The sequence below is a fragment of the Dipteris shenzhenensis genome, chromosome 14 (genome assembly GCF_047967505.1).
Source record: "Dipteris shenzhenensis isolate YYH24624 ecotype China chromosome 14, Dip_SZ_1.0, whole genome shotgun sequence".
Taxonomy (NCBI): domain Eukaryota; kingdom Viridiplantae; phylum Streptophyta; class Polypodiopsida; order Gleicheniales; family Dipteridaceae; genus Dipteris; species Dipteris shenzhenensis.
The window spans coordinates 28,608,611-28,622,984 of NC_141609.1; the positions used below are offsets into that span (position 1 = coordinate 28,608,611).

The 14,374-nt window shown below is 39.7% G+C and overlaps 1 protein-coding gene across 1 annotated transcript; it reads right to left on the bottom strand.

Moving 5' to 3' along the window:
* Positions 1-2,064: 2,064 nt before the first annotated feature.
* Positions 2,065-4,079, bottom strand: RBL13 (RHOMBOID-like protein 13). The gene is made up of 2 exons (XM_087384349.1): positions 3,902-4,079; positions 2,065-3,549 (listed from the first exon to the last, which is right to left on the bottom strand). Exon 2 carries the CDS (start codon positions 3,294-3,296, stop codon positions 2,478-2,480), a length of 819 nt encoding a protein of 272 aa, XP_087240475.1. The 5' UTR covers positions 3,297-3,549; positions 3,902-4,079; the 3' UTR covers positions 2,065-2,477.
* Positions 4,080-14,374: the final 10,295 nt, after the last annotated feature.

The window sequence follows — 14,374 nt, forward strand, 5'->3', positions numbered from 1 at the left end:
GGGAACTTTTCATAATAATAACTACCGTATTCACAATTTTTGTGGAAGACTTTGAAAGGTTGCCAGACCATCAAAACATGTTCTTGGGTGACCTCCATAGAATGCTAGTGAGTATTTCATCAGAGCTGTCATGCAGTAGAACAGGCACAATCTCTATGGCTCAGCTGGTATGGCCAATGTCTGTGCAAGCAGAGTAAAACCAGTTGTACAGCCAGATCTTTGGCCACTAAGGCCAACAATGACAGTTTTCCAGGTCGTTAGGCTGTCATAACTTATACTGCTCTATGGTATTTCATTTGAGGCAGCTTAGTATTCATCTTAAATTAAGGATTTGACAGAACCAAATCAAACACCACCTAAAGTTATGCAGATTTCTTCCCCTCAAAGGGAAGCCCTTGGAGATAGCGATACGAGTACCCACAGTTATATTATTATTTTGTCAATCAAAGTGCTTATTCCTTTTAGATACTTACCCTTTGTAACCACCATCATTTAGTTTTCAGCGATCTGTATAGACCTGGGTTAGACCAACCTGAGATTATGGTTAAGTTGTATCCTCTTGATTGGATGGAAAAGTGCCTCAATAAGGGGTGCAATGGTCTCTCTCTTTAGAAGTGTAATGAATATGCTATTTAACCCCTTGATCAAGCATCTCCTAGATGAGAAACAACTCTTAAGTAAATACATGTGCTTCTGAATAGTTTGTTTCAATAAGCCTTCTGGAGCTTGTCCATAGCCCCATAAATTTATGTGCTTATGAGTAGTTTGATTCAATAGGGCTTATGAAACTTGTCCATAGCCTCATATGCTTTGTATCTTCAAGTTTGCACAGGAGCTTTGTACGGTTTCTGCCTTGGTCTCTTGATGTGTTGTCCATATTCTTAATCTGGTAAGGGACCTACATGCAGGATGCATATGACAGCATCCTTAGACTGTACTAACACTAGGTCTTCACGATAGTCATATCCAATCTCAAGGGTGGATGGATTTTATAACGCACTGGAGGATGATTGTCTTAAGAAAACTATGTTTGATGCCAAAGAGAAGGATCCGCACAAGGAAGTCATTCTCAAACATACCTAGGGCAATTTGAGTTCAACAGACACTCAAGTTTGCCCAATTCCCTGCAAGTGTCCCAAGCTAGTGCCATCTTGGATTTTGCATTCTGTCAACAAAATCTCATCATTCTTGACTTCACTTTGAAGAGGGAGACCTATTTCACATTTCAAATTTGAGCCTTCTGAAAGCCATCACCTAAAACCAGTCCCACCACATTTTACTTAACATTGCAAACCTCGTACACTCAAAATCATTTTCAGGATATACGCTTAATACAGGACATTTGAGAAACATTTCAAATGTGAGAGTGACTCTCATCCCCGAACCAAAGTCAGTTGCTAGACCGCACACAGAACCTCATCTTCAATAATCCTTATATATATACCTTTGTAAGACTAGAATAAGTCCAATCATACAAATTTAGAAATTTTGTTGTTCTAAAGATCAAAAATCTACAAAGAAAATAAAAGAGAAAATGAAAGAGAAGAAAAAAGAGGTAAACAAAAACTTTTATGAAAAGCAAAAGGAAAGACATACTTAGCAAGCAAAGCAACACTTATGTCGTCATCAGTGCCCAAGCATAAGCAGCTATACTGGGTTTCTAAAGACCCACGGAGTCTCTTGGGCAAACCCAGTGCTTACTAAAATACGTCAAATAAACAAAAGAGAATGAAAACAAGAAATAAAGAAGAAACGAAGCAGGTGACTTAAGCAAAAATAAACAAGCAATCAAGAAACAAAAACTTCCAAAAATTGTTAAAGATTTCCCAAAACTGGAAATCTTTAACAATTATGAATAAAGGCTGACAACACCACACATTTAAAGAGAGTCAACAATGGTGTCTATGCTCTTCTGTTTTCTCGAATCAAGGGAAATGGAAATGAAATCCAAAAGTGCACGTGCGTGTGCACACATATGAATTTCCAGTTAAACATAATGACTGCTCCAAGCAAAACTTATCAGCATCCCATAAACCTGTTACTGGCGACTCAGCATGATAATTATTATGACCACAACAGGTAATCAAAATCTCAAAATACATACGAAACATCCATAAGATGATGGTGCCAGAGACGAAAACCATATAACATGACACATATGTCAAGTGCCGTACAACAAATCTGATTGTTGAGCAAATCAATAAATTCTGAATTTGCTGATCGTCTAATCATCAACCTGTGCTTCATCAGAAGATGCTAGTTGAACCATTAAAGCCTAACCAATATTTGAGCCAAAATATGTTTCTTGTTCGTGTGTTTATTTATATCTCTAGCTGTGAGCAGAGAATTCCTTGGTCCGAACGTATACATTGTCGAATTTTGACACAATGAGCTTCTACAGGATAAAGGCTCCCCATTACAAAGAGGTTCATAACAGCCTTTTCAGAAAGCTTCATCAAAATAAGCATCTGACAAAGTTATACAAGTTCACTGCCTCGAACTGGATGGAGGTTGCCATTTTGTGCAGACATAGAATCAGAAGTAACAATTCCCATCTGTGGCAAAGTTGGGTCTGTCACTGGCTCAATCTGCAAAAATCGCATTTCTATTGAGCTGGTGCGCTTCATACTGTATATGAATGCCAAGGAAATCCATCCTAGCAGTGCCACGGCCCAGTAATTGTTCATTCCTTGAACTACTCCCCATGCAATAGAGTAACCCACGAGAATTCCTGACAGATGCCCCAAAAAACTAGCTTGTGGGACGATGATGGATGTAAATACAAGTGACTCAAAAGGAGCAAAGCTGATAGGCAATGAAAGCACTCCGAAGAGGTCCAGTTTTGAACTTGGCTGTTTTGCTGACAGAATAGTCATCCATCCAAATACGACACATGAATAACCCACTGCGGTGACTCTTTTGTACTGCTCCTGCTTGAATCGATGGATTAACAAATGATAAACCCCTAACACTATCAAACCCGAAAGCACAATGAGGACAAGCGTATATTGAATATAGAACTCTACTCCAAGTCCAATATGGCCGAGGTTTTCAATGATTCCCAGACTCCATAGAGCATTCATGTTGAACACAAGATGAAGAATGCTTATATGGGCAAAAGTGGATGTAATCAGTCGCCAATGCTGGCCTTCGGAGACAACAGACTCGTAACTCATCCCTACGTCTCCATATCCCACGTTCTTCTTTTGAATGTACAGCCATACTGCGCAGCATAGTGCTATGATGCAACTACTGGCTGGCTTCTCCACCATCTGGTAAAACAAAGGCTTCCCCATGGGAGCTCACAATAACTCCAGCCACCTGCTGAAAGCTACATCTGGAAATTATTTGCGAGGAAAAAGTAGCTTCTAATCCCTAGAATCAAGATCCCCACCAGCAGATCGCGTATGTTACGCTCATTTCAGACTAGAGTATGGATGAAGGCAAGGACCGGTCGCCATGGTCAGATACAAGGCCTTTGAGGCAACACCTCCAAAACTAGTAAATCGAAACCTGATTCTGGGGTCTTTGTCGGTGAGAACCTCGTTTCTGCACACACAAGGAATTTCAGTCTCTCTCTCTCTCTCTCTCTCTCTCTCTCTCTCTCTCTCTCTAGAGCTTTTTGAGGCAGCTCCCAAATCGAAAATCTGGCTCTGGGTCTTTTGAGAATTTCGTTCTGCACACACACGGAATTTTCTCTCTCTCTCTCTCTCTCTCTCTCTCTCTCTCTCTCTCTGGCTTTCCTTTATCGCATACCAAGCAAGGATTAGAAGCAACCCAAATGCGAACCCATACCAAGCAAGGATTAGAAGCAACCCAAATGCAAAACCCATCGCCGTCGATGGCCGCAACAGACATTGCCTAGGCTCGATCCATGCTCAGCGAAAGCGGGGAGGCCTACCTGGGGAGTGGATGTCCAATGAAAGAGCGTCGTCCTGGGAATAGTGAATCGTGTCCTCCAAGCCCAAGGTAAAGGCAGCTCGCAAGAACTCCCAAAACAACAATGGAAGCCTCAACCCAACGACATTCATCATTTCATCACGCTCGTTTTCATCATTTCACAACACTCGTTTCCTCTTCTATGGGACCCCTCTTTTGAGGACACTCGGCTCTTACACGTGGTGCTCCAATACTGATTGTAATATGTGTTGATGTTGCCGGTATTAGAGCGCGGCCACATGCAGCAGTTGAATAGAGGTGCCACGACTAACTACAACTGTGCACCTTCAATTGCCTCTTCAGAGGATTTGTAGGAGTGTTCACAGAAAACATTTTTGTCACCTAATCACAAAACTGAGGTTTTGAAATCGTCAAAGTTTTTATTGAGAATTTGCAGAATTGCCTGAAATTTTGCAAATTTTACAAAATTGAGAAAATATTCTTTACAAATGAAAATCAAAAGGTTGCAGATTCATAGGTGTTTTGTGAACACTGATCTGTAGCAGTGCAGACCGTCGACATCAGACTATGGGACTCTTAAAATGGAATGGCAAAGTTCAAATTGGCAAAGAGCATTGACAAAATGACAGCCACCAAACGATGCACACTCAAATGTAAAGAGTGTCGGTTTTTTCATGAAATCCACCCAACACTCCATAATGGAGGTATTGAGGTCAAATGGAAGGGAGGTTTTGGGGCCTCAATCTACCAATGTCACAACAATCTGGCCACTATGTGTAGAAAACCCATATAGCACATGCGATCAAAGGGTATTAAAAAAACCCCCTTTCTATGGATTTTTATAACCTATATACACCCCTTTTGTAAATTTTGAGATGATAAAAGTATCCCTTATGTATGACTTTTCACTTTTTGAATTTAAAAAACCCTTATGTATTTATATTTTCTATAACTCCATAAACATAACCAATTTGCCCCACCACATTATCTTTCTCATTCATGTACTAAATTTGAAAATTGAGAACAGATAGAAAGTTTTCCCATTGCATGTGTTTCTCCTTCACCTTTGGTTGCTTTCAAAAGTATTGTATACCTAGATGTTTTCTCTTATAGATTAAGTGTTGTACATAGTCTTCCTCATTCAAATAAATCCTTTCAAAAGCTACAATATGCCCATTTGGAAACAAATCTACCCATTCCAAATGCATGTCCCACAAAGCATCAGCATACAAAACAAACGGCCTTTCTAGATTAGGCATAATGAACACAAGATAGGAGATTACAACATCCTTCAAATCCTAAAAGTCTCTTTGCCACTTCAAACCAAATAAAGGGAACATGTTTCTTAGTAGGGGTTAACCTATATTTGCAAATGGTAGATACACTTTATGTAGTATGCACATAGCCCAAAAAACAATCTTGCTTCATGAACATTTTTTAAATTTGAAAGAAGTTAATTTTCATAGCATTTATGTAGAGCGTGCTATGTTTTAGTAACCTTAAAACTAGATTTGAGTGTTCCCTATGTTTTGCTTCATCTCTACTAAACACAATTATGCCAATAAAGAACATCCCCATGAACTTTCTATACTTTTGGAAAATCCATCCTATCATTCAATAAAATATGGTTGGGACATTGCTACTAAGACCAAAAAAGACCACAAGGTACTCATATCGACCAAAAGAAGCACGAAGTGTAGTTTTATAAATTTCTTCTAGGTCAATGTGTATTAGAATATAGCCATTTTTTAAATCTTTACGGATAAAGTTCAATCAAGGATATCATCTATTTGTGGGATGGGGAAATTGTTTTTGATAGTTATCTTGTTTATTTTCCTACTTTCAACATATATTTTTGAGGAATCATATTTCTTGCTTTAGAGCAATATTACTTTAAAAAGTGGTAAACTAACGAGTCTAATCAACTCATGATCAAGAATCTTTCAAAGTTGTCTTTGAACCTCTTCTCACTCAATAGGGAAAGATTAGGTTTTGCAAATAAATTAGTTATGTCTGCAAAGAATTACAAATAGCTTTAGAAACACAATGATGACTTACCAATGATATCATATTACTACTGACACCGGCTTTGATGACAATGTTCTTCCCTTAATGTTGAGAGTAAGCATATGTGCCAAATAGTCAAGAGTCAATTAGGTTTGGCAATGCCATCAATAACCCAAAAGTACATTGAACCCATTCATAGGACCAACCATGAAATCTTCAAGATCTATGTAATTAGGTAGATGAATTTGGCGCTTATTAGCAACAATTGGCCAAACCTGGTCACTTGGCTATTCACTGCATTGCAATGTCACCCTAATGGTTCATCATATGGTTGGGGTTGTATAGTACCTTTTGCACATCCACTTGTCCTATTTTGTTATCTTCTTTCTTAGGCTAGGTCAAATTAGACTTTTCCCTCTTACCACCTGGACAATCAAGGAATTTATGTGCATGTATCACAATGACCATATAATCTCTCTCTCTCTCTCTCTCTCTCTCTCTCTCTCTCTTAGTTAATGCATTTATGGTCTGGTCTCTTTTATTTTCATGATTGAAACCTTTTCTTGTCCTTTTGGCCCTTAGGTCTATCACATCCGTTCCCAAATTTAAATGTCTTGGTGAATTAAAGAATAGTTAAATCATAGCATCAATCCGCATATAATTAAAGAGATCCACGTGTTCTCTATTGAGAGTTGTGGTGCCATGAGCATAGGATTAGAGGCAAGTTATGGGTAAAGGTATGAAGCAAGAGCATGCTACCCAAGGCGGTCACTCTTCATAAACCTCATATAGGACGTGGGAGCAAGCATGTCTTAAAAGTACGCCCATTCTTGCATTTTTACATTCTCCATGTAGTTCATGAACCCCCTCTTGCATGATGTTAACAAGGTACAAGACTCCACATAATGCAAATATAGATCTCATGATAGCATAAAAAATATGCATTTTGGATACCATTTTGAGCTTACAAGTTCAAATCCATTGGGTGTGTTGCTTGACATGAATATATATGCATTTTAGAATACATTGCGTATATTGGATGACACGAATGGATATGAATTTCAAATCAATTGTGTAATTTGCTTGAAATGAATAGATATACATTTCAGAATACCTTAGAACATTACCAAAGTATTGGTTTCCGATACTGTCATATTCCAAAACTATCTTTCAGAATTCACAACTCATATCTACCTCACAAAGCTACTCACATACATCAATAGTATGACATCTACAACCATACATGTACAAATTCACCCGCAAAGGTGACTCTTCATATCATATGATACATAGGACTCTCTTAACCTTAGGATAAGATTATCATATGATACATAGGACTCTCTTAACCTTAGGATAAGATTATATGTATTTCCTTGGGGATATTTGTAGAATATTTGTGATATGTATCATTGGCACATCTAGTGGTTAGAACTCGTGGAATTCTAGACTCTAACCCACCAAAATGTTTGTAAAATTGATATAACATAAATTAGTAACATCTGTTCATGATGTAACATCACATCAATCCAAGAACATGCTGAAAATTTAAAGGAAGAGATTGGTGTAGTACCAACTTTCTAACTACCCCTACACATAGATGTCTATAAGACCTAGAAAAAGATCTACATGTGCCAAAATCTAGTGTATGTGCCCAAAATGAAGTAAAGTCTTTTAGATTTATAAAAGCAGTATTATGTGCTTAAAAACATAGCTATGGTAAAGGTTCAACAACTATTACCTGGTTGTAGTACTTCTTTTTCAACTTCCATTGTAGACTCAATCTCTACAAGTGAAGTTTCCTCTAAATTGTCATGATTAACCAATTTGAAAACACCCACACTCCCTTCTATTGGCACATCAATACTATCTTCCTCTTCTTTATCATTCTTTGCAAATATTATGTTGCAAATTACCTTCAATGCATTGACTGCATGTCTGAGTGTAGTTGACTCTTGTTCTTTAGGGACTTGATTCCAAAACTTCTTTCTGAACTCACTAGAAGCCATCAGCACTATTAGTGCAGTATGTTCTTCTATCATTGACCTTGTTTCTTGGATACCTAAAACATCAACATGAAAAGATACAACATCTTTAGGTTTGAACATAAATTTTAATTTGTGTTAGAAATTACTTCTGAATTGGTGTCCTTGTGAGTTAAAAATTCTTGCTCACGAGCAGTGGGTTGTTGTTATTCCATATACTCTTCTTTCAAAATTCACATATATCTCCTTCTTTGAATTTTCACATTCAGAAACACTTTGATTCTTGAATGCTAAGACTTTAATTCATAAAGTTCTCTCCACAACTACTCCATTTTAGCCCGTAAAATATGATTTTACAAGTATCTTCTTCCCTGAGATTAACTTCAAAAGCTTTCTGATCGAGAGTAAAAATAGGGCCTTCATCTTCTTCTAGATACCTTTCATATAATCACATTGCTGCTTCTGCGTATATTCAAATTTAATATTACTCACAAACATGCCATTGATCTCCACATTGCCCTCTTTTGCCATTGTTTTGATATGAGATTCCACCATGGATAAGGCTTCCAATCGATCATTCAATAGGAAATCGTTTGCCATCATCTCAACTTTCCTCTGAGTGATTTCATCTTACTGCATGAAAAATCCATTGTGCAGATCAGGTAACCACACCCTAATCTCAAATAGCATATTTGTCCTATCATCTATGTTTTAACTTTTCATGCACCTCCTAAGCATGTTCAATAGCTCTCTGTTTGCAAACTATACTTACTGAACTATGACCTAGGCTTCTTCTAACTTCAAATCCATTTCAGCCCATAGTTTGTGATTCTCACTGATTAATATATGGTTCTCCTCTTGAACTACCTACAATTTAGGTTCCATGTGTGTTTTGAACTTCCCACTAACTAGCTTACTATTACATCTCTAGCATCTGCAAAGCTCTTGCGTCTCCCTTACAGTGCTACACTTCCTCTTCTAGTGATCCTTAAATCTTTTCAACAAGAAAATAGCCCTATTGGCTTCTCCAAAGTGACTTCATCTAGGTCTCTCATTTCCACTAGAATATCCTTTTTAGGAGATTGAATTCATATAGTTTCCTCTCTATTCTGAGGGTCTGGCTCATTTGTACCCAAAGTACCTTTGACAATCATGCCAACATCTCCCTTTTTGGTTTTCAATGTATAACCTTTCCTTGACATAGACTGTCTTGTCTTGGTACCCGTAGGCTCTGAAATTAGAGGCTCATCTATCCCATCATCCTTATTGACAAAATGTAACTTAATTTCTTTCTCAGAATATCCTTCTTGCTATAGATGCCTTTGAGTGTGATCTCAAGGCAACTCTATTGCTTTGTTGGTACTAACACTGGCATGGCAGGACTATGAAGAGTTTTGACTACAAAAAATAGTGCTATTAATATTGATCTTAATTTGGAATGTTGTACATTCCTCCTCTTATCCTTGCTCTGAATCTCACCCTTTATGCAAGAATGCACAATTCTAGCCCAAGGGCTGTACTGACATCAAACATGATACATACTTTACGGTTGCATGTAGGCTCATGAAATCATGATGTCCACATGTGAACTTCCACATTGTTGATTATAGGCAAGACATGCATGTCCAGTCTTATGATAAACCTCCACTTTTTTATATTTCTTAGTGCCCAAAAATGATACCATGTGTGTATGCATGCCCTTCCCTTTGCTAAAGTCTATCAAGGGTTTATCAAAAGCACTAATCTTTGCTTTTGGGTTTTTGAAAACTTCCAAGTAAAAAGGTCTTCCTCCATATATTAAAACACAAATTCTCTTGCTTTCCTTTCTCAAAATATAGATATTTGAGGAATGATTATTCTTCATTTTTAAATTTCTCTGGTGTGCTTTGTTTTCTTGAGTGACCCTTCCCTTATTTCCATAGGATCCTAGGTTGACTCTCATTTATCTCTTTTGGTTTCAATATTGTGTCACCTTTATCTGGCATGCTTTGTGGCCTCTACAAGAAGAGCTATTTTGGAATTCATATTTGTTGCCTCTCACAAAAATCCTTATATTTGTTGCCTCTCATAAGGCTCCTTATCTTTTGGATTCATGTCCACTCTTGAGTTTCATCACAACCTATGATTGTCAATACATTAGTTTGAAGGGTTTATACAATTGTACAATCATTATTTGTAAAGTGATCCTATGCTTCCCACACATGTTCAAGCTTATTCTTGGGTAGATTTTCTTTCAAGAAGGATTGTACAACTTTATCCTATGTTATAAAAGTTTTATAAATTTTTGTAAGGTTCATCCACCATTTGTAAGTCTAAAGGATTTTGCCACATGGTACCATTCCACTAGTCTATCACTCTTGTGGCCTTGCATGTTACACAAACATTCACTCACCATCTCACTCACTCTAGGGTAACCACCATGGGAGGGCTAGAATTGATAGGTTTATGTCTTTGAAATTCTAGAAGAAAATGCATTAAAATGTAAGTGCAAGACTTTCTATCCCTTAATGATTTTCGCTTGGTGAGAAATTACCCATAATGGCTATTTGATTGATGTGATGGAGAGATTTGTTTTGCCCTTACATCTAATTTGGAAAGATGTCAATTCCAATAAAACAAAAAATGTTATGCTCATTTTAAAAAACATCATGTTTCAAAGCACATTAACCTTTTTTCAAACTTTGCAAATAGAATATTGCCAAATGACCAAACTTTGGGATCATTGAAGCTCTAGAAGTAGAACGCTTTGAGTATCAACTTGCCACCTTGAGAGAAAGGTCTTATTGACTAGGTACTGTTATGGATAAATTTGTCTAAGGAAAAAGGCATAAATATGTGTGTGTGTTTGTATGTGTGGCAATAGTATAATAAAATATGGTGTGCATAGGGCCCAGGGTTTAGCTGGCAGGGCATGACCATGTGCCACCCTTCCACATAAGAGGACTCATAAGGTGTGTTGTACATAATCCATGGTAGTAATATTATAAAATGTAAGGTGGCATGGTTCCTCCATGTGCCACCCCTCCACCTAGACGGTCCCATGCCTGCATTTAGTGAGATATGGCCTAAATTCCATGAGAGAAGTAATATAAAATAGGTGGAGATGGATATTATATTGGATTATTCCCTCCATGTAGGATAGGCCTATTAGATATCAATGCTCCACTCTCATATAACTACGCGGGAACCAGCTAACTCTACTTGTAAGTCCCCCATATGAGGAGAAGGCATTTGAGTAGCTAGGTTATCCGGTAGGTCCTGGTTTGGACACGAGATGGGGGCCATGTGTGGCCTGATGGCTGGACGGCTTCAGATAGAGTTGGTACACTGCCAACTAGGCTACATGCAAGTGTGGGAAGGCATCCCATGACTGACCGCACTGAGGGTAGACGGAGCATTTCCCGGGGCAGTCCACTCTCGGGTTGCGGGGCCTGTTTGGAGCCCCAGATGATCCCGGATGGCTCTAGGCCGAATGGATACCGTAGGTGAGTTTCTCTATTTTGTGCCACGGTTCTATCATGTGGTCGGTGGCCTATTTCGGGACTGACCTCCAGTCAACCATTTTGGGTCGACTGGGTTGGTCTCCCAATTGGGTCTAACCAACTACGACTGGTGGCTATATAAGAGCAAGGCCATGAAGCCCATAATCATCACTGGCTACAGCAACCCTGATTTCTTAGCATCCAACCTCCGTCCTCTACTGTTTCTAGCATGCCATCGAAGCTTCTCACATAGGAGCGCATGGCTTGGAGGCAGTGCCATCTATTGTATCAGTTTTACAGAAATCAAAATTTTGATTCTCCATACTATCTGTTTTTCTCTCTTGCATACGAGATCCTGTTATCTGTTGAGCATAGACGTATTGTTTTCTTACATGGTATCAGAGCTTGGGCTCTAGCAAGAAGATTTGGTAGTGTGTTTCTGTTTGCGAGCAGATTGTGAGAGATGGCCCAGCCCGCAAGACTGCGAATCCCACCGTTCAACGAAAGTGGAAAGTTGGACGGCACTAACTATCCACTCTGGAAGTTCGAGATGAAGACCATCCTAAGCGCATATGAGCTTTGGGATACTGCTACTGGGATGGACGTGAAGCCGGTTGCGAGATGAAATCCCAGCCAATGTAGGACAACAGATAGTACCAATTGCGGATGAGATTCTCGTGTGGACAAGAAGAAATGCAGATGCGCTGTGTTCTATTGTCTGCAGTGTAAGTGATTTTGTCATGGCGTTAATTCAACATGTCACCACAGCAGAGGAGGCATGGACGGGGTCTTGAAAAACCAGTACGAGACCATGAATCACAGGCGGATTCAGAATCTGGAGACTCGACTCGCGAACGAGAAACTGTCTGAGTTTGAAACGGTAGAGAAGTTCATCACCAGGGTGAAGAATTTGCACGATCAGATGACTGCGATTGGCATCACCATCACCAGCGAGAATCTAGCACAAAGGTGCATACGGATTCTCCCACCAAAGTACGATGGTCTTGTTATGGCGCTGAATACGTAGAACAAAAATCCACCCCTCAACTTTGAGGACTTTAGCGCAATGCTTTCGGAGGAGGAGATGCATCAAAAGACGAGGACTAGAGAAGATTCGGCTTTCTCGGCTGGATCAAAGAAAGGTAAGGGTAAGGACTCTGGTAACCCATCTTCTTTTGATGATAAAAAGAGAAATAAGAAGATCAAGTGCTTCTATTGCAACAAGGCAGGGCACAAAAGCAGAATGCGTGCTGGAAGAAGATTGCAGATGAGAAGAACGAAGTAAAGAAAGAGTCCAGCAACAGCAGCGCGCATGCAATACCAGTAGAGCTATTTGTAGCAATTGAGGAGATTTGCACGGAGGCAGTTCATGTACCTGCGAATGAACCTTGGATTATTCACATTGGTGCATCACGCCACATAACTAGTTGGAAGGATTGGTATACCTCTCTACATCCGATAGGGAATGACATCCTAGTAACAGTCGGCAATGATGCAAAATGTCTAGCAAAAGGAAAAGGTATGATTGCTCTCAAGTCAGATGGAGTTGTAAAACAGTTGTCTGATGTTCTTTATGTGCTAGATATCAAGAGGAACTTGTTGTCCATTTCTGTGATCACAGATCGGGACCTCAAAGTTCACTTCGATAAGAATGGCACACAGATTTTGGATCTTCAAGGGAAGGTCATTGGTAAAGGTACACGGCGCAACAACATCTACGAACTCTCAGCTTTCAGTGCTCGAGCCGATGTGAGCAACACTAAGCTGTGGCATGAGAGGTTTGGTCATCTAAACCTTAGTTCTTTAAAGGAGATGCATAAAAGTGGAATGATTATAGACCTACTGGAAATTACAGATCTACCCAATGTATGTGAAGCTTGTATGATGGGCAAGCAACATCGGTAGCCCTTTCCTAAAGAGGTCAGCAGGGCAAAGGCTCCTCTAGAGCTCGTTCACACGAACCTCTGCGAAAAGATGGAGACGGAAGCTTTGGGTGGTTCCTACTACTTCATGGCGCTGATCAACGACTACAGTAGAAGGATATGGATATACCTCCTGAAGACTAAAGATGAGGCTTTTAGTAAGTTCAAAGAATGGCATGTAATGGTCGAGAAAGAAACGGGGAGGAAGGTGAAGAAGTTGAGATCAGATAAAGGTGGAGAGTTCACATCAAGTGAATTCAAAAGTTACTGCAAAAGTCACGGGATCAAGAGGCAGAAACCCCCGCCACATACATCACAGTAAAATGGAGTAGCAGAGCGCAAGATGCACGTCATCTATGAAATGGGTAGGAGTATGATGAAAGGAAAAGATTTGCCAAAGACTTTCCGGGCTGAAGCACGTAACACGGCAATTTACATTCTGAATCGTAGCTACACGAAGGCTGTGAATGGGATGACTCCATTGCAGGCCTTTTCTAGTAAGAAACCTTCAGCTGCACATTTCAGAGTTTTTGGATGTGACTGTTTTGTGCATGTCCCTGATGCTAACAGGACCAAATGGGAACCGAAGAGCCGGAAGTGTATTTCCTTGGGCTACAGTGAAGAGGTGAAGGGTTGCCATCTCTATAATCCTGTTACCAAGAAGGTAATAGTAAGTCGCGATGTGGTCTTCTCAGAATAGCTGCATCAATTGGAGGATGATGCTTCCTTCCCATACAACCAGGGCCAGTATATCCATCCAGTACAACCACAACCAGCAGACCGAACTCCCCCAACAAAGCTTGGGAAAATTCAAGATAAAGAAGAGGAAGAAGAGCCTACAGAACCACAATGGCAACGGCCATTCCCGAAGTGGGTAAAGCAGCTTTTGGATGGCAGAGAACCTCCAGCCATTGAGGAGGAACCATCCGAACACCGCCGGTCCAAGAGATTAGAGGAGCAAAGAAGGGCACAAGAACACTTGGTTAACTACGCTTTGATGACAGAGGTGATCCGTGCTGAAGAAACCAAGTGTCTTGAAGAGGCACAGGGTGATGATAGGTGGATGGAGGCTATGCAGTCG